The 20,142-nt window shown below is 49.6% G+C and overlaps 1 protein-coding gene and 1 pseudogene across 10 annotated transcripts in view; one reads left to right on the top strand and one right to left on the bottom strand.

The window, feature by feature from the left end:
* Positions 1-15,087, bottom strand: part of ABCD4 (ATP binding cassette subfamily D member 4) — an 18,654-nt gene extending 3,567 nt beyond the window's left edge. For 3 of the 10 annotated variants that reach the window (XR_013331726.1, XR_013331727.1, XR_013331728.1), the window contains exons 1-19: positions 14,909-15,087; positions 11,552-11,670; positions 11,271-11,398; positions 9,977-10,116; positions 8,680-8,796; positions 8,207-8,332; positions 7,563-7,613; positions 6,053-6,147; positions 5,670-5,791; positions 5,478-5,569; positions 5,217-5,306; positions 3,234-3,442; positions 2,979-3,070; positions 2,557-2,593; positions 2,123-2,172; positions 1,659-1,711; positions 1,322-1,398; positions 602-717; positions 160-452 (exon numbers count right to left, since the gene is read on the bottom strand). Coding sequence is in view for 2 of the 10 variants with exons in the window: in XM_077750616.1 (XP_077606742.1) it covers positions 384-452; positions 602-717; positions 1,322-1,398; positions 1,659-1,711; positions 2,123-2,172; positions 2,557-2,593; positions 2,979-3,070; positions 3,234-3,442; positions 5,217-5,306; positions 5,478-5,569; positions 5,670-5,791; positions 6,053-6,147; positions 7,563-7,613; positions 8,207-8,332; positions 8,680-8,796; positions 9,977-10,116; positions 11,271-11,398; positions 11,552-11,670; positions 14,909-14,946 (1,821 nt within the window). In the remaining 8 variants the exon portion in view is untranslated. Of the gene's footprint in view, positions 1-6; positions 453-601; positions 1,399-1,658; positions 1,712-2,122; positions 2,173-2,556; positions 2,594-2,978; positions 3,071-3,233; positions 3,443-5,216; positions 5,307-5,477; positions 5,570-5,669; positions 5,792-6,052; positions 6,148-7,562; positions 7,614-8,206; positions 8,333-8,679; positions 8,797-9,976; positions 10,117-11,270; positions 11,399-11,551; positions 11,671-13,253; positions 13,316-14,908 lie in introns of those variants that run through there. The other 7 variants (XR_013331730.1, XR_013331731.1, XR_013331732.1 and 4 more) reach the window with 7 other exon arrangements.
* Positions 15,088-19,545: 4,458 nt separating this feature from the next.
* On the top strand, positions 19,546-19,800 carry LOC144220453 (NADH dehydrogenase [ubiquinone] 1 alpha subcomplex subunit 3 pseudogene; annotated as a pseudogene).
* Positions 19,801-20,142: the final 342 nt, after the last annotated feature.

The following is a 20,142-nucleotide window of genomic DNA, read 5'->3' as shown; positions in this document are numbered from 1 at the left end:
TTGATTCAAGTTAAAAATCTATCACTACAAAATTTAATGGATTTAAAAGATTTCCGGATCTCCGGACTTTAAGCCCAATATTCTCTCCACATTGACCCTACATTTCTTATAGATCTCACCCTTTCAGGTTTTTCTTTAGGAAACGCAATCTGAGGTCACCTGTAAGCAATCAGCATTTGGGGTGCAGGGAGCTCTGCAGCAGGAGGTGCCTGACAGGCCCCACAGGGAGCCACACCCCCGCTGGGGCCCTGGCTGCCAGCGCTCCCTGCGCAGGAGCCGCGAGGTGGCCAGGGGTCTCCCTTGCCTCCTGGTCTCTCCAGGGAGGATGGCAATCTGCCCCGAGCTCAGCACTTCTTCCAGTGGCCGCAGCCACACCGCTGGCCTCATTCCACTTTGATTCTCGTCAGTTCCCATCTTCCTTCCCCACAGAGTTTCAGAACCAAGGAGTGGAACTGCAAGAGACCACCACCACGGAGAGGTCAGGCTGCCCCAGCCGCACCAACAGGAAGCCCTGCCCTTTCTCCACCCCTACTCCCCATTTTGAAGGGCCCCTAGCCAGCCGTTGGGCTCTTCCTCCTCCTTTGGGCATCTCCTTGGGTACCTTCTCGAGGTTGCGCCGATGTCCCACGCTGATGAACGTCATGCCCAGCTGCTGGCCAATGCGGTAGAGCTCGCTCTCCACCTCCTCGGTCAGGGCACTGGTGGCTTCATCAAGCACTGAGGGCAGAAGCCGATGGGAAGAGATCAGGTCTTGCCCCTGCCCACCTCTGCTTCTCCTCCAAACCGCACTCACCTCCGGCTGGGACCTGGGGGAGGCTGGCAGCTGTCCTGGCTTACGGGAGCCCTGCCAGACAGAGAGCGGGGCCAAGGCGCAGAGGGCTAGGCTCTGCCTGGGAAGCCTTCTACCAGCAGCAGGACCAAATCCCTCGGCGTCCTATAATAGGCACCCGCACTGCCTGGAACCGCTCAAACCAGGGATTCTTAGTTCCCCCAGGGATGTCAGTCCCTGAAGAAGCTCACACCTGTTGTCCCCCTCCAGGCAGAGCTGGGGCGGGGGGAGGTGTGAGGCCCACTTTTGGATGACAGAATGCTTGGGAACTGGTGGTACAGCTCATCCAGAGCCGTTCTGAGGATTCCGAGAGCCCCCTACTGCCTCATGGGCAGAGCCCATCATCCTGTCCCGCAGGGACAGAGACGCGCAGTCATGCACAGGCGTGCTCTCCTACCCTCTGAACGCCTCCCCAGTTATACATGAAAGAGCACACACACACACCCGTGAGCCCCCAGTACCTGGCACGCACACCTATGGGGAACACCTCACCTGCGTACTTTGGCTGCAGGTAGAAGAGCCGGGCAAAGGAGAGCCTCTGCATCTCTCCGGGGGACAGAACGTCGTACCTGAGGAGTGGGAACGAGAGGAGCACTAGAGGAAGGAGGATACAGCCTGGCTCTTGCCCAGAACGAGTCTAGGCAGAGGCTGGCCCCAGAACAGATGGACACCACCCTCCTCCCTTCAACAACACTGCAGCCCCGCTGCCCACAAGATGAGATCCAAACTCGGCTCCCGAGGGCATGAACATGCCCTTGATGGTCCAGCAAGTACCTGGAGCCCAGTCTATGGGGGAGCTGGCTCTGGAGCACCCCAACTCCCTTCTTACCAGTTCCAATCGACCTGCTGGTCCAGACCCTCCGTCCTCACCACCAAACTGGACTGTAACACACCCGGAGGGAGCACTGTCGGTGAGAGGGCCCATCCCTGCTTCCTGTCAGCCCGCCCCACACATCTCTGAGTCAGGTGGCAGGGGGTTGTGGGAGCAATCTGCCGCAGGCAGAGAGGAGCACCCCACTAACCGCACGGTTTAGATTTGCTGGAGCATGAGGACAAGAAAAAGCAGACTGGCTTAGTGTTTTGTTATCACTTTAAAATTCGCTCCAGAGAAGACACCCCCTGATTGCCTGTACATGCCCAGTAGCTCCCGTCGCCACTTTCCACTCCACTCCCCTGGTCCAGGCTCCTACTTCCGGTCCTGGGCCCAGGCCAGTCGGCTGGCTCCGCTGGACCAGCACTTGTGGGCAGCGCTATCAGGTGGGCCTGGGCCTCAGGGTCCCTGTCCACACTCACCAGGCCTGCCAACTCCAAGAACCTCATGATCCTCTCATCGTCAGTACAGCCTGCAACACAGAGAAGCTTTCTTCAAGAAGTCGGCTCCTTCTAGGCAGCCAGAAGAGATGGGGTACATCATGGCAGGGGGCAGATTGGGGGAGGCCAGAATCTGGGCCACACCTCTGCAGGGAGGGGTTATGGCACTTAACACATAAGGGAAGGACCAGGTGAGGGGACTAATCCCTTCCCTTCCTCCAGGGGGTGTCTTTCCTCAAGGAGAGGACGACAGAGCAAGAAGAGTTCTCCAAATCGTAAGCCGTTCAAGGAGAAGAAAACCAACCCAAAGCCAGCAGCCTCGCTGGAACCTCTGTCAAAAGGCACCAGCGAGGCCTCAGCCAGGCAGAGTGGGGGCAGCTGACAGGGGAGGATAGGCCTCAACGAGCCCAGCTCACCTGAGTCCGGGTAGATATCCTTCAGGGGATATATCACCTGACAAAAGAAAACCACACGGGGCTAAGATGAGGGCCAATGAGAGGTGGGGCCGCCCGCAGCCCACCCTCCCACAGAAGCAGCCCCAGGAACGGCCAAGGCCAGGCTACTCTCCACCTGAGGACAGCAAGGAACACCTGGGCCAGGAGTGCAGTGGGAGAGGTTGGGCTGGCAGATGGTGGGGCAGGGCCCCCAGCAACCTGTCCCAAGGAGTTACTCTAATGGCCCAATCCATGGATGTGAATAAAAAGTTCTCAGAGCCAAGGAGCTCCTAGGCAGGGGCCACTTTATTATCCCACCTGCTGCCCCGTAACTCTCTGGAGCCGACACCTGTCATACTGCCCAAAGCCTGTTAGGGAAGGGTGGGAGTGGGCTCCACGCTGACCTGCTCCCGAAGGGTCCCATCAGTGAAGAATGGCTTTTGCGGCAAGAACAGCACCCCATGGGGTCCAAAGTCCGTCAGCATCTGCACTGAGCCTGCAGAGCCCACAGACACCTCCATTTTGAGATCTCCCAGACAAGTAACTACCTCTCATTTCCTCTCCCTGACAAAACACCCAGATTTTTATACACACACACATGCACGCATGAACCCCACTGGGCCAAGGCTGGCTCAGAGGCAGGGAGGGCTGGTTCTCACCCCATGTGCTTGCCCAGAGGCCGCCTAGAACCCGGAGCAAGGAGGTCTTGCCGGTGCCCGTGTTGCCCATGATGAGCAGACTCTGACCTTCAGAGATCTTCAGGCTCAGATCCTTGATTAAGGGTTTGTTAGAGGAGGGAGCACAGATGGAGACCCGCTCGAGGAGAAAAGCCGTGTCTGTTGGCTCTGAGGCTGGCCAGTATGGGGCCCTGCGATCAAGGAGGGAGTGTGGGGAAGATAAGTAGTGTGTTTTGCCAACGGGGAAGGTCTTGTCCTTGGGGGTCTTACCTCTGGATGGGGGGGTGGTTATGGGCTAAACTGTGTCCTCAAAATAACATGCTGAAGTCTCAATCCCTAGTACCTCAGAGTGTAACTGCATTTGAAGATAAGGTATTTAAAGAAATGATTACATTAAAATGAGGCCATTAGGCTAGGGCTTTAATCTAATACAGCGGAGGTCCTTTTAAGAAAAGGGAGAGGGGGGCACCTGGGTGGCTCAGTCGGTTAAGCATCCGACTTCAGCTCAGGTCATGATCTCACGGTTCGTGAGTTCGAGCCCCACATCGGGCTCTGTGCTGACAGCTAGCTCAGAGACTGGAGCCTGCTTCAGATTCTGTGTCTCCCTCTCTCTCTGACCCTCTCCTGCTCATGCTGTCTCTCTCTCAAAAGTAAATATTAAAAAAAAAAAAGAAAGAAAAGGGAAAGGGTCGCCTGGGTGGTTCAGTCAGTTAAGTGTCCAACTTCGGCTCAGGTCATGAACTCATGCCCTTCCCCTGCCTGTCCTCCCCTCCCTCTCTCTCTACACAGAGAGAAGACAGCCATCTGGAAGTCGAGGAGAGAGGCCTCAGAAGAAACCAACCCAGCCAGCACCTTGATCTGGGACTTCCAGTCTCCAGAACTGTGAGGAAATGCGTGTGGGCTGGATAAGCCACCTGCTGTGTGGTACTGTTAGGGCAGCCCCAGTGGACTAACAAGTGGGGCTGGGGGCCCCTCCTCTGTTCCAGGCTTCGCAAAGCCCCGCACAGGACTCCTCTTAATCAGCCTTAACAACCCAAGCATCACAGATACTAGCCCCGCTTGGTAGATGAGGAAACTGAGTCAGGTGGCTAAGTAACCCCCTCGGAGACACAGGGCTGAAGCTGTCTAACTACAAGGCAGGTGGGTTTTCATAGCGGGTGTAGCCAGGGACTCGGACAGGATGGGTGTGGTGGTCGTAAAGGGATCTGCAGTTTCTGGGGCTGCACAGACACCCATCTCCCCTGAACGACAGCACCTCCGGTCTCCTGTGGTCACTGCCCCATCTCCCCAGCCCCAGCCTCAGCGTTGCACGAAGCCTGAATTCTCAACAGGGGTAACCGTTAAGGCTTTGGTCCCTAAGGAGACACTTGTGTGGAGTCCCTGCAGTTCAGGCTCTTTCCATTTTTTGAAAGCTTTCTCTGCGGCCACTGTTCAAGTCCTTCCTGTGAACTATGATACCTAATCCTCACAAGCACCTTGAGAGGAAAGTTCTGTTACTGTTCCCCTTACAAGATGAAGAAACTGAGACACAGAACAGTTAAGTAATTAGCTCAGGAAAAGCGAGGACATGAAACGAATCCTCAGTTGCACAGAAGGGTCAGAAACATCACAGAGCGTGCAAGGAGACACGAATAAAGACGTATGTGGGTGTGAGCGAAGCAGGGGAACAGGGAACAGGCACACCCCGAGGGGTAGGTGGCAGGGCTCAGCGGGAGGGGTACCTCTCAGATCTATCTTATCACAGGCAGCGGAGGGGAGGTGTAAGTCAACACAACAGAAGGCAGAACAGCAACACTGACTGTGACCATCTGTAACGTAACTGGCACGAGGCAGAGATCTCTTTATTTGCTCCGCACAATCCTGCTGCACGGCTGGGAAAGGGCAGGGCTCCGGGGCGACCCCAAGCTGGGCGCGCCCAGAGCTGCCTCCTCAACCGCTGTGCCACCCTGCCAGCCCGGCACCCACCTATCCACGTCCCACTCGCTCTCGTCCAGGATCTCCCCAGCGTGCGACTTCAGCGACATGTCCAGAAGGGTCTCCTTGAGTTCCCCGATCCTGGGCAAGAAGTGAAAACCTGAGGGGGGTCCGAGGGCCCAGGTGAAGGTGTTACTCCCTCTCTCACACCCACTAGCACTCGGTTTTTCTGTTCCTTTTTTTCCACTCAGCTACTTCTCCAGTGGCACATGCTTTGCTCAGGACCTGGAGAGGGGCCTGACGCAGCCTCACCTGTGCGTGTAACCAGCCACATCTGAGAGGGTGCTGGAGAGGTTGATGAGCCCGGTGAAGCAGCTGATGAGGTAAATGGACACAAAGGCATTCTGCACAGGACAGTGAGTGCTGATCAAAGGTCTGGACTCCAAGGCCCTGGGCACTTGGCCAAAGGGGATGGCATGAGGGGTCGCCAGGGGGGATTCTCACCTTGCTGACCACGGTGCTGAGCTCTGTGGGGCTCAGGTCTCCATAGACACCACTGAAAATAGGGATTGCAATCACAATGTAACTCAGGATGCTGCCCAGATAGTCAAATGTGTTGACGCCGACTGTAGAAGACAGAAACACCCAGGATAAGAGCCGCAGGGGCCATGCATGAGCTCCGAGGGAGGAGGAAGACGAGCAGGGCCAAGCCATTTCCCGGATCCTCATTCTCCTGAAGGTACTCATGACAAAGGCAGTGGCTCCCTGTGGTTAATTCCTTCATCGGAGCAAACTGATTAGTGCAGAGAGAAAGCAGGGAGGTGTGGGAAGGGAAGGGGACTGTCCCAATTCTGTGGTTCCTGCCTCCCGGGGCTCCCTCCACCTACTGTACAGCCAGAGCTCCTTGGACATCAGCTCCCTCTGGGTCTGAAGGAGTCTCTGCAGCCTGCGGTCTGTCCTCATGTGCTCCACGTGCCCAGCTCTGACAAGAAAGGCTAGCATGTCCATGGGGCCTGGAGAGCCTTAGCCAGGCCAGGGGACCCTCCAACCCTCATCACACTCTCCTTTAGGGACCAGGCCTATTCAAACAGTCTTCACCTCAGACCCTTTCTGCCACTAGCATCCATTCATTGCTTCATTTTCTCAACATAGTATTGTCTGCAGAAAGAACATGAACTCTAGATTGGGCAGACCTGGTTCAAATCTTGGCTCTGGCCAATTACTAGCTAGGTGACACCGAGAAGTTACTTAAGCCTCAGAATCTGTTTCTCTCTTCTATAAAATGGAGCTACTACCTACATAATAAGTCAGAGTGAGAATTTCTAAATATAAAGCACCAGGCATAAGAGGGACACTCAATAAATAACAGCTGTTATTATTAAACAAATATACACGGAGTAGTCGCTATGTAGCAGGCTCTATGCTAGTTAGCCAGTGAGATAAAAAAGTGGATATAGTCCCTGTCCTTGGGCTCCCAGTTTAGGGGGGCAGGCAAATACACTGCATTCTCCGCCTGGCACATGGAAAGTGTTTGAGGGCCAGAGACCCCATGGAAGAACCCATCCAGAGCTCCAAGAACCAACCTGCTTTCCCCAGAGCTTCTTGAGAGGCTGCACAATCCACAACTTAGCATAGGCCCAGCCCTACCCACCACACACCCCAACCCACCCCACCCTGTAGATTCCTAGTGTTCTTGACGCCCCCAAGTGGTGGCAGCTGCAAACTGCAGCAGAGATGGACAAGTGCAAAAGTCCATGGACAAGGAGATCCAGATAATGCAACGGCAGCTTCCACAAACACCTCTGGGGCCTGAGCGATTAGTCCTAAACAGGATTGCAAAGGCCTCACATGAGGCGGGGCACAGGGACTTGTCCTGACCCCGAGGGAAGAAATGAAATTTCACAATGCGGCTGTCAGGAGACCAGGTGACTCTTTGTTCCACTTGAACAGTGTTTGTAAAAACCAGGTCTCCTGATCTCCTGAGGCTCCCTTTCCTCCTTTATGCTACAGAGACAAAGGATTGGCCTTTGAGACTCTTTGGTCGGCCATCAGGCAGTGGCAGAAAGCCATTTTAAAGAGGGTAAAACAAAGGCAGAAGCAATGCCTTACAGTCATCACCAAGATGTGAAACATTCACTCATTTCATTCTTGGAACAAATTTAGGCCCCATGTTAGGCCATTAGAAGGAACCAGCTTCAGAAGCAAATCCCTGGACATAAGAATGAGGCCGACAAAGACAGTGAGAGATACGGGGACGGGGTCATAGTCAAATGTAAGGACACTCGGCCCCGAGGCTCAGTGATAGTGAGAGGGCTGTACAATTTGTTTTCCCTTCTCTGCCACCTCCTCTCTATCAGCTCTGATGAGGCAGAAGGGAACTATCCCCACCTGACTCACCTGAAGAAAGCAGCAGGCTCAGCATTGACCCGGATCTGCATGTGCTTGAACCTGGGCAGACCAAAGGGAAATGTGTGCTGACAGCAGCCAGTATAGACCACTCTCCTTTCAGAGGCCTGGACTAAGACAAAGAGGAACCCTCCACCTCAGAACTGTGGCTGTCTTGGTGCCACAAGGCGGGAATCCCAGGACCTGTGTGGGATGACAGGCCCTGCAGACAGAGCAGCTCCTCAGCTCCCCAGAGGACAAGTGCATTCCTGCCCATACCACCTCCTCCCAGGGCCCAAGCTGAAGGAGGGGGCTGAGAAGCAAGAGCAGGGCCTGGAAGCATCAGCTGAGCCAAAGCAGGGAGGTTGGAACAGAAGCACATGAGAAGGCCAGGGGATGCTGATGGCCCACCAGACACTGTTCTTGGTGCTTCTCACGTATAATCTCAGTAATCCCCCTCACTACCCTCTCTGCAGGAAACAGTACCATGCCTTGTAGAGATGGCATCATTCAAGTTTAGCGAGGTTCAAGACCTCACCCAAGAGCACATGGCTAGTAACTAGCACAGGCTGGGATCTAAATGAGGCTGTCTTACTCTAGATCTCATTCCTTAGCCATTACGCTCAGCCCAGAAACCTCACGCAAGACGGACACACCTGAAATCCCCTTCCAGCTTCTCCTGCTGCACCAGCTTTGCCACGATGGGCCCCATCAACATTTTGTTCACCATGGTTCCCAGGATGAAATACCCGAAGATGCTCACAGGCCCGAGCCAGCCTGTGCTGAAAGGCAGAGAGGAGGAGAGTGAGGGGTGTCACTGATCTCTGCAGGGCTCAGCCCTGATTCTTGCTCACTTTCAGGCAGCAGCTGCCCAGTTCCAGCCAGCAGTTCTAAGACCTCTGCTCCCGTGTCGGGGCATCTGCTATCCGGTCTAGGTGGTCAGAGTACCAGGATCCCTGTGACACTGAAATGCCACAGGTCCCAAGGGAGGGCAGGGGGGCGAGCACAGGACAGAGGAAGCCTTCCTGGGCTGCAGGTAGGAGGGAGAGGAGACCCTGACTTGGGAGAGCTTGTGTGAGTGAGGGACCTCAGGGAAAATACCCGGCTGGGGGAGGAGAAGGGGCTTCACCTCTGGAAGCACTGGTAGGTGTAGTAGATGAGGGTGAAGGGGGAGATGATCAGCTTGCTGGCCATGCTGCTGAGCTGCCGGCAGAACCGTTCCACATCCTGGCTGATGCGCTGGTCCCTGGATCCAACAACACAGAGCAACTAGGCCAGGGAGCAGGGCAGAGTGGAGAGAGTGGAGACAGACTGATGGTGCCTCTTACCCTGACCTTGCCTTTTGGCACTGTCAGCTACGATCCCGGGGGGAAGACGGACCCAGATAAGCACTGGTTTTCCTAGAGGCACCAAGACCCTTAGGATCTTTAAATGGGGTTCTGAAGAGGGGCTTCTTAGGGTGCCTCAGTTTACTGCTCAGGAAAAGTGGCAGGTGAAAGGTCCAGTACCCAGGGGTCCTGAGCAGCACCAGAGAAAGACATGAGGGTAGATACACTGAGTTTCTGGATGAGCAGAAAAGTCATCCTGTCTATCTAGCTCCTCCCAATAACTTCTGCAAGCCTGAGCCTGCCCCCACTTTCACTATCTGGCTGCAGAAGCTTCATATGGGTCCCCCGGAGAAGCCTGGAAGATAAGAGGCAACAGGCATCCCAAGAATCTTTGCTGCCAAGCTCAGCTTAGGCTGAGGAAAGGTCACCCCAGGCAAGAAAGTGCCTGAGGGTGGTGAGTGAAGAGGGAATGAGTGTGAGGAGAGACCCCACATGTCCCACTGCACCGCGGGGGCCACACTGACTCCTATTTCCGATGAGAGACATGACCCTGGGCAAGCTACTTGCCTTCTCTGGGCCTCAGTTTCCTCACCTATAAAGTAACAAGAGCTAACTCACACTGGACCCCTTGGGAGGTGCCAGGTGCTGCATGCGTGCATTCCATGTATATCACCCGAGATAGTCTTCAGATAGGAACTATCATCCTCATTTTCCAGAAAGGGAACCTGGGCTCAGTGAACTAAGGCCTATAAACTGGGAGGTGCCACAATGTAGAGCTGAATTTTACAGGGAATGCTAGGCAGCAGTTTTCTACTGCTGAAAATCCAAAAGCTGGTCTGCTAGCAAGGCTGCTTTCTTCAGAGGGTGCCTGGTTTGGAAGCGCAGGATAGAAGATGGACAAAAGGGAGCAGCTCCTATCTTTCAGCTCCCTATTCTCAGCCCTGCAGCCCCTCCAGGGTTCTTCTACAGTCTCCCTCGTGTAGGGTGCTTATCAACACCCGCGCCTAACTGGGTGAGCCCTAAGGGGCCCGCGACAGGGACTCTCCAGGCCTGACAAGACCCTGCAGAGGGTAGGGAGGGCCGAGAGCGGGCGCCTACGGGTTGTCGACGTCATCCCGCAGCACGTTGAGGGTGTAGTACACACGGCTCTGGAAGTAGAAGCGGTGAAGGTGCTCGGTGAGGTCCTTTCTCCAGCTCACATACAGCAGGTTGCAGGTGAACTGGTCAAAGCTCTTCAGCTGTGCAGCGGGGGAAGCAAGAGGAAGGGAGCGAGAGGGAGAGATGGCTTACTGCAGGTCTCAGCCAGAAGCGCGGGGCTGGCAGAAAGCCTCTGCTGACCAGTCCCCACCCACTCCGACCAGTCTCTGTCCACTCAGCGCTTCTGCTTGTTTCAAGTGTCAAGTCAGGGGATTCTTCCCTCCCTCCCGTGCTCATTCCTTCGCCAAATACTGAAGGGCTTACCAAAGCCAAGACAGTAAGTGTTCCGTCTTATGCTGAGAGCAGGTGAGCTTCTGGAGACTGGGGAGGGTATCTTCTGTGCCATTTATGTTCTTACTTTTCTGTTCCCCAAAGCTTAGAACAGGGTTATGTATACACAGGTGTTTACTTCCAGAAGACCCATCCAAATTGCCCAAGTGTGATGAGAAGTGGCTTCCCCAGGAAAACAGGTAGTATGGCACACAGAGCGTTAGTCTTGAGTCCTAGCAGAGGCCTGACTCTCCCTGTTCACCACTGATGGAGCACCTACACACTAAGCCCAAGGCAATGACAATGAGCTCAGTCTAGCATGGAAACAATGACAAGGGCGTGAGTATTACAGCAGAAGTTAACTCAAAGTATTAGTTAAGCAGAGAAGAGGTCAGGGTTTGGTGGATGAAACACGAAGGAGAAGGCTAAGGAGGACCCGAAGGCGGTGACAACAGCAGAACCTTGAAAAGTGAGCAGGCATTAACTGAGGGAATGAGCGTGGGGAAGGAGGCCACTGTGCAGGACCGCAGCAGGTGCAAAGGCTGGGAGGTGTGACATAGTTTCAGGCTGAACCATGGCCTCAGCCCCACAGAGAGGCAACAACCCCCTAGCTGCTGATCCCCACTTTCAAGTGCTCTAAGCTCCCTGAAGCAAGCGTTCTGAGAATGGAAGGGACAAGATCATTTCTGCTCAATGCTGATTTAACCGGAACCTCCCAGCCTAGTCCTGGGAGCTTGAAACACCTGACGAATTAGTCCAAACATCAAGATCAATGCCCTGAACAGGGTTCTGACCTCCAGTTCCCAGAAAAGGGAGGAAACACCCCTCCCACAACTTGATTCCTGCTTCCTGGTGGCTAAGTTCCACAGGGAATTCATCTCAGACTAGGCTGGAGAGGAAGAGAAACACACAGAGAAGACCTTACCATGGAGTTGAGAACGATGAGCACGACAGCCAGGAATGTCAGGGTCTTGAACCCATCCAAGTCTTTGTTTCCCAGGACCCCATAGTACTGACTGGGGAGCAAGCCAACCTGGTAGATCACCAGTTGTTCTGGGGTAGGGAGAGGAGTCAAAAATCGATGATGAAGGGTGAGAAAACAAGAAGGGAGGTTTCCCCCTGAACAGCTGCCTCATCAACTCTCCAGAGAAGGAACCCCAAACCAGGGTTGCCCTCCCCCGCTCCAATCTGGGCTCACTCACTCACCCAGTAGGGCCACACACAAAAGGGTCAGGAACATCAAAACATTCTGTGATGCCCAAGAGGGAAACAAAACCTTCTGTATCTTCAGGAACCGCTGGAGAAATTGCAGATCTAATCTGGGCCTGCAGAAGAGATGCAGGAGAAGCAGACAGAAACCTAAGATGGCAATTAAGCCATAGAGAACAGTTACCAAATTTATGACATTGTTCTCTGGTCCAGGCCATGCAGCAAGAATGTTAGGAAGAGATGGGAGAGAAAGGAATCTCTTGAAGCTGGTAAGTGCTAAGAAAGGTTATTTACCAAAAATCTACAGCTAGAAAACAGTTAATGAAGAAACTTCAGCCACAACCTCTATATGGTTCCAAACATGATAAGAAAGCCCATCAAGGATTTTAAGGTTCCGGCTAAATCAATAGAGCAAGAAAAATAAATGAGGTAAAAGAATTAAAAGGGGAGAGATTAAATGGTCTTTATTTGCAGATAATGTGATCATTTACCCAACAAACGGCAAATCAATAGACAAATGCTGGAAATAAAAGGAGTTCAGCTAGATACAGGGTTAACATACAAATATCAATAGTGTTCTATACCAATAACCAACTGGAAAATAAGATGTCAGTTACAAAGGAAAAGCATTAAAACAACTATAAAATATCCAGAGATTAACTTTTAAAAAGAGTGTGTAAGACATTTCGGAAGAGGGGCGCCTGGGTGGCTCAGTTGGTTAAGCATCTGACTCTTGATTTTGGCTCAGGTCATGATCTCAAGATTCATGAGATAGAGTCCCTTGTCAGGCTCTGCGGCATCTGTGAGGAGCCTGTTGGGATTCTCTCTCCTTCTCTCTCTGCCCCTCCCTTGCTCGCGTGTGCAAGCACACACTCTCTGTCAAAATAAAAATAATAAACATTAAAAAAATACATTTTGAAAGAAAAAAGAAAGCTCTATCAGAGGATGTGAAAGAAGACTTAGAGCTGGCATGACTTGGCATTATATAAAGACAGGGGTGCCATGGCTCAGTCAGTTAAGTGTCTGACTTTGGCCCAGGTCATCATCTTATGGTTTGTGAGTTTCAGCCCTGCACTGGGCTCTGTGCTGACAGCTCAGAGCCTGGAGTCTGCCTCAGATTCTGTGTCTCCCTCGCCTCCCCTCCCCTGCTCGTGCTCTCTCTATCTCTCAAAATTAAATAAACATTAAAAAATATATATAAAGACCTAATTTCTAACAAAATTAGTCTATAAATTCAGTATATTACCAATCACAAGCAGAACTTCTCTGAGGAACTTTATATGGAAATATAAAGGCCAATGAATAGCTGAGGGCAACTGCGAAGAACAGAAAGGGAGGAGGGAAGAGACTCAAACCATCAGTTATTAAAAACAAATCATATTGCAGAGCTGTGGTTTTAATACAGAACAAATGTGGTTTTAATACAGGAACGAAAACACCAATGGGACAGAGACCAAAAAGGAAAAACAAACCTATGTTTACATGGGTACATAATAGTGGTTGTATCACAAGAAATGACATATTAATATTTAACACCTATTAACACTTAGGAAGCATGTACTATGTGCCCAGTACTGTTCTCCATGTATTTTACACATATTAACTCATTTGGCTGTCATAACCCTAAGAGATGGAGATTACATCCTATTCTATGGATTAGGAACTGAAGCCAAAGAGGGTAATTTGCCCTGTCACCCACCTGGTAAGTAGTAGCCTTAGGGTGTGGATACAGGCCACCTAGGTCCAAGAAAGTGAGCTCTTAACTAGGCTACACAGGTTCTCTAATTTTTAATTATGATAGTTAATAACTGAAAATGGTAGAGGAAAATTTAAGTCATTACCTTAAATCATTTAGAAAGATAAAATTTAAAAACTCCAAATGGATTTAAAACCTAAATGTGAAAAGCAACTATATTTAGTTAATAGAAGGAAATGCAGAAGAACATATCAACGAAGATACAGTGGGAGAGATTCCTCAAATAAGACCCCAGACCCACAAATATTTATAAAGGGGAAAACTAATTTACTTATTACTTGTTTGTGTGTGTGTGTGTGTGTGTGTGTCTGAGAGAGAGAGAGAGAGTGCAAGCAAGCCCGGGTGAGCGAGGGGCAGAGAGTGAGAGGAAGAGAGAATCCCACAAGGGACAAAGAGAGAGGAAGAGTAAGAGGGAGAGAGAGTCCCGACGTGGGATTTGAACCTGGGCTGAAGTTGGATGCTTAACTGACTGAGCCACTCAGGCACCCCAGGGACTTAGTTTTGCTTAACACAGAGCCACGGGTTAAATAAAAAGACATGGGGAAGATAAGTGCTAAGTGTAAAACCAACAAAGAATCAGAATCTAGAACATCCAAGGAATTCCTGCAAGTCAGGACAACAGGAAATTCACAGAAAAGTGGGAAAAGGATACAAATAGGCAACTCATAAAAGGGGAAACCCAAATGGAGAATACAGGAAAATTAACACAATGGGATGCCACCTTACAACCCATCGGATGGATAAACATTAGAAAAGCAAACAATACCAAATGCTGGGAGGATATGAGAAGTCAGAACCTTTAGGCAATGCTGTTGGGAAGCATAAACTGATGTGACCACTCCAGAGAAGAATTCTGCAGCTGTAGGTATAACCCAGCATCCTACCCTGGGGTGGATAATCCAGAAAAATATCACCCATATCCTCAAGGAGACAAAACGCTAGTATGTTTGTGGTAGTTAAAAACTGGAAGCAATCTAAGTGTCCATCAGTAGGGGAATATGTAAGTAAACTGCAGTCTAAAGTATGCAGGCCTCAGAAATGAAAACTAGATAACTACTGAATGTATGATCTCAAAAGCATTACACTGGATAAAAAGGTTTTTTAAAAATGACAGCATATTATGATTTATGGAATTCAAAACCACTATATATCTTTCAAGGTGACAAATACGCAAACTTGTGTAAAGTGGGCTGTACAAACACTTTTTTTTTTAATGTTTTATTTAGTTCTGAGAGAGAGAGAGAGAGAGAGAGAGAGACAGTGTGAGCAGGGGAGGGTCAGAGAGGGAGGGAGACACAGAATTTGAAGCAGGCTCCAGGCTCTGAGCTAGCTGTCAGCACAGAGCCCGACGCAGGGCTCAAACACACGAACTGTGAGATCATGACCTAAGTCGAAGTCGGTCGCTTAACCGACTGAGCCACCCAGGCGCCCCTGTACAAACACTTTCAATACACTAGAAGAGGTGTCTGAGAAGGGGGGGGGAATGAATAAAGGAATAATGGGAATAGGGAAAGAAGATAAAGTAAAACACAAGAAGAGCTTTACACTGGACCATAGTGTGCCAAGNCCCGGCCCTCCTCCCCGGCCGCCCTGCTCACCTGACGCCAGCCCCGGCCGCGGGCTCCGGGGCCGCCATGAGCCGGGTTCCACCCTCCGCCGGAGCCCTGCAGCCCCGGCGTCGGCTTCGGGCAGAGTGCAAAGAGCGCGCGGCTTTCGGGACCGGGGCGGCGCCCTGGAGACCACAGAGACGGGCGGACAGAGAGGAAGAGGCCGGGCGCTGCGGCCGCTCCCGGAAGCGACCCGCTCCTCGAAAAGAACCAGAGTGCTGAGAGGTACGTTCTGTGGAGCGAGCGCTTTACCGCGCCCCCTGGTGGATCCGGAAGATTTCCCTTTTGACAAAAAAGTAGCCGAAAAATGTGACTAATTTATAACAAGTATTTTAGACTCAGAATATAGATGTTTCAAACATTCTCCCAAAGAAACCACGGTGATATTTTAACAGTAAGTCAGGATTCCGGACTGCAGTTAGAATGAAATCCAATGTTTCAGTGGTTTCAGTGATCGGGTCTTCTCCTTAAGCCTTCATGGAGTGGCCGTTGCTTCCATCTCATTATCTTTCCAAGTGCGATTACCCCGGCCCAGAGCTCTTCCATGGATGGCTCGCTCTCAAAATTAATTCAAATGTCACCTGCTCACCCTACCTAGAATATGTCTTTCTACCCCATCATTCCCTTTTGGATTACACTTACTTGCTTGTCTATTTAAAAGTAATCTTTATGCCCAATGTGGAACTCAAACTCACAATCCCAAGAACAAAAGTGGAATGTTCTACCGACTAAGCCAGCCGGGCACCCCACTTTTACTTTCTTCATTATAATCGTCACTGAAGCCATTTTGTTTCCTTGCTTATTGTTTGTCTTCACCTATAAGAATAAACTTTATTTGACCAGGGACTCTGCCTTAGTCATTTCCATATTCCCAGTACCTGGAACACTGCCCATACTTAGTAAGTACTTAATAAATGCTTATTAAATATTGGAAAACAAAATGCTTGTTGTCTTTTACTACTGTGCTCAAAAGGAGGGCACACACACACACACACATATATATATATACATATATTCCCAGCAGACAGAAATGTATTAGACATAAAAAAGCCAAATCTCTGAAAAAGAAAAGCAAGTAGATTTTAAGGCTCATGATAAAGCTGGAGTAATCAGCTAAGATTGTTAAGTGTGCCTAAGCCTAAAGATAAGCAAACAGATCAATGGACCTCCATTGAAAGTCCAGAAATAGTTCTGTATATTACATATGAACCACTGATCTTTGATACATAAGCAAAGCATATTCAGTGGAGAATAAATAGTATTTTTCCAAAACTGCTCCTGGAAATTTGGATATCCATTTGCAAACAACAAACTTGAGTTTATACCTCGCACCACACACAAAAATGACCTCAAAATGTATCATAAACAAACGTAAAACTTACAACAAGAAGACGTTTGGAAGAAAATACGGAAGAAAGCTTTTGTGAGCCTTCTTTGAACAAACATTTCTTCGGTTAAAAACCAGATGCATGACCCACGAAAACACTGACAAATTAAATTTCTTCAAAATTAAGAACTTGTAGGGAAAATGAAAATAAAGGTCACAGACTGGGAGAAGAATCTTTGGAAGGATCTATCGGATAAAGGTTGGTATCTATCTTACACAAAGGCCCTTAAAATACACTCAAGAAAACAAGCTTGTATTTGTTTTTCTTTTTAATGTTTTTATTTATTTTTGATAGACAGCGAGAGAACAAGTGGGAGAGGTGCAGAGAGAGAGGGAGACACAGAATCTGAAGCAGGCTACAGGCTCCGAGCTGTCAGCACAGAGTCTGATGGTAGAGCTCGAACTCACGGACGGCGAGATCATGACCTGAGCTGAAGACGGCCGCTTAACCGACTGAGCCACTCAGGCGCCCCTGTGTTTGCTTCATTAATGCCTCTCTCGCCACAGACTGTCAGCTCCGAGAAGGCATGGACCATGCCTGTTGTGTTTGCCATGACTCTGCCTCCTTTGTGTAAAAGCATTCAGTAAGGGCTCAAGAAATATTTGTTGAACAAAGATGAGTTAGACAATCCCTAACCTCACAAAACACACAGGTCAGTGTCTCTGCTCATACTTTTTTCTACTAGGACTGAGCTTCCCCTTTTCAAGCCCCTGGACCTCTGGGCTACTTCCCCATTCTTGTACACAGATGAGGGGAGACCAAATCGGTTAAGGAAAACAAAGGGCAGCAATGTGGCAATAACTATCAAATTTTAGATGATGCAGTGGTTTCACTGCACTCTTAAGAATATATTGACCCAAGAGCACAAAGGGTTAATCACAGGTGTGTTTCTGCAGCATGGTAGATAATAGCAAAATCCTAGAAGCAACCAGAATGCATATCAAAGGAGGAGCAGTTAGACAAAGTGTAACACAATCACTTTGTAGAACATGCTTTGCTGCCTTTAACAGGAGAGCAGTGTCACCCCTGAGATGTTTATGAGCATCGACTTCAGAGCCAGGTTACGTGGGTTCAGATTGCTGCTACCACTTAATACCTGTGTGAACTTGAGCACGGTACCTCAGTTTCCCTTATCTGGGAAATAGAATAATAACTGAGAGTTGTTGTGGGAAATAGTAAGTTAATACTTGTGAAATATCTGAACAGCCTGGCAATGATGAGAGCTAAATGTATTATATAGTAACATGGAAAAAAAGCCCGTGCTGTATGGTTAAGCTTGTTTTTAATTAACTATTTTTTAAAGTTTATTATTTTTTTAGTACCAGTTAACTAGATTTTAATTAAAAAAATTAAAAACGCAGGCATTTGGCTGGCTTGGTCAGGAGAGCATGCAGTTCTTGATCTCGGGGTTATGAGTTTGAGCCCCACACTGGGAGTACAGAGTACTAAAAAAAGAAAAAAAAGAAAGAAAAATTTTAAAATGTGTGGTAAAAAAGTTCACACAGGATAATAAGGCATATAATGAAAAACAAGTCTGTCTCCCATCCCAGAGACAACTACCATTCATGGTTTCTTAGGACTCTTTCCAGAAATGTTTTATGTACATGCAAATTTCTATGTGTGATTCTTCTTCTTCCTTTTCTCTTCTCCTTCTCCTTCTCCTTCTTTGTCTTCGTCTTCATCTTCGTCTTCGTCTTCTCCCTCTCTCTCTCTCACACACACACACACACATACCCATCTTTTCCTTCTAAACATTCTACCTTGCAGGTTGCTTTTTTATGCTTTATAGTATATCTTGGAGAGATTTTTCCATACCATATATACCTACCTCATTTTTTTTCCGCTGTAAAATACACCACCCAAAAAGGAACTATTATTTATCCAATTCCCTACTGATGGATATTGCTAATACATAGAATGCTGCAGTGAATATCCTTGGATATAGCCAAAATATGGTTATGCTTAAAAGAAGGCATACTCCAGGGGCGCCTGGGTGGCTTAGTCGGTTAAGCGTCCGACTTTCGCTTAGGTCATGATCTCGCGGTTCGTGGGTTCGAGCCCCGCGTCGGGCTCTGTGCTGACTGCCAGCTCAGAGCCTGGAGCCTGTTTCAGTCTGTGACTCCCTCTCTCTCTGAACCGCCCCTGCTCACGCTGTCGTTCTCCCTCTCTCCTAGAAATAAATAAAACAAAACAAAAGGCATACTCCATATTTTGCTTTGACAGTGTATGTTTGTGTGTATGTGAGTATGCACCCATTGAAAATGACTGGAATCTGTAAGAATTAGGAATGCAAAGAATAGAAAGAGGACAGTTTGGGGACACCTGGGTGGCTCAGTTGGTTGAGGGTCTGACTCTTGATTTTGGCTCAGGTCATGATCCCAGGATCATGGGATCGAGCCCCAAGTCAGGCTCTGTGCTGCATGTGGAGCCTGCTTAGGATTTTCTCTCTCTCTCTTCCCCTCTCCCTCCACTCATAAGCTCTCTCTCTCTCTCCCTCTCTCTGAAATAAAAAAATAAGGGGTGTCTGGGTGGCTTAGTCAGTTCAACATCCCACTCTTAGTTTCAGCTCACGTCAGGATCTCACGGTTCAGGAGTTCGAGCCCTGCATTGGACCCATGCTGACAGTGCGGAGCCTGCATGGGATTCTCTGTCCCCCTCTCTCTGCCCCCCTGCTTGCTCTCTCTCTCAAAAATAAATGAACTTTAAAAAATTAAAATGAGGGGCGCCCGGGTGGCTTAGTCGGTTAAGCGTCCGACTTTCGCTCAGGTCATGATCTCGCGGTTCGTGGGTTCGAGCCCCGCGTCGGGCTATTTGCTGACTGCCAGCTCAGAGCCTGGAGCCTGTTTCAGTCTGTGGCTCCCTCTCTCTCTGACCCTCCCCTGCTCACGCTGTCTCTCTCTCTCCTAGAAATAAATAAAAAGCATTAAAAAAAACAAAAAAAAAATTAAAATGAATAAATAAATAAAATAAAAATTTAAAAAGAGGACAGTTAGAACAAAATAGTTTGTATATTTAAAGTGGCTTTTTTAAAGGTTTATTTATATATTTTATAAATACACCACCATGAGAGAGAGAGCACGTACACAATTGGGGGAGGACTAGAGAGAGAAGGAGAGAGAGAGAGAGAATCCCAAGTGGGCTCCACACTGTCAGCATGGACTCCAATGCAGACCTCGAACCCATGAACTATGAGATCATTACTTGAGCCAAAAATCAAGAGTTGGACTCTCCAGGACCAAGATGGCTGGGAGACTTGCAGCTTTCCTTAAGGATACCCAGGCCAAGGAGTCGGTGCTGGTTGAGTCCTTCACCATTGGGGACCTCAGTATAATTCTGCCCACGGTCTGCCCCTTCACCAAACACACCACCATGATCAACCAGGCCACATCCTACAACTATCCAGTGCCCCTCTGAGATGATGGGAACATGCCCGATGTGCCCAGCCAGTCCCAGGACCCCAAGATTCCAAGCTTGGAGTGGCGGAAGAAACTATGAGCCCCTCTGGTAACTTAGAGGAGGCCCCCTCCCCTGTGGCCAATAAAATGCAAAAAGCAAGAAAGAAAAAAAGAAGAGTTGGACGCTCAACCAACTGAGCCACCCAGGCACCCCTAAAGTGGGTTTTTTTTATTTAAAACATTTTTAAAATGTTTTTATTATTTATTCTTGAGAGAGACAGAACGTGAGTGGGGGAGGGGCAGAGAGAGAGGGAGACACAGAATCCGAAGTAGGTTGTAGGCTCTGAGCTGTCAGCACAGAGCCCCACGTGGGGCTGGAACCCACAAACCATGAGATCATGACCTAAGCCAAAGTGGGATGCCTAACTGACTCAGCCATCCA

This window comes from Crocuta crocuta, unplaced genomic scaffold (genome assembly GCF_008692635.1).
Source record: "Crocuta crocuta isolate KB4526 unplaced genomic scaffold, BGI_CrCroc_1.0 scaffold186, whole genome shotgun sequence".
NCBI lineage: Eukaryota > Metazoa > Chordata > Mammalia > Carnivora > Hyaenidae > Crocuta > Crocuta crocuta.
This window is presented reverse-complemented; position numbering and strand designations above follow the sequence as displayed.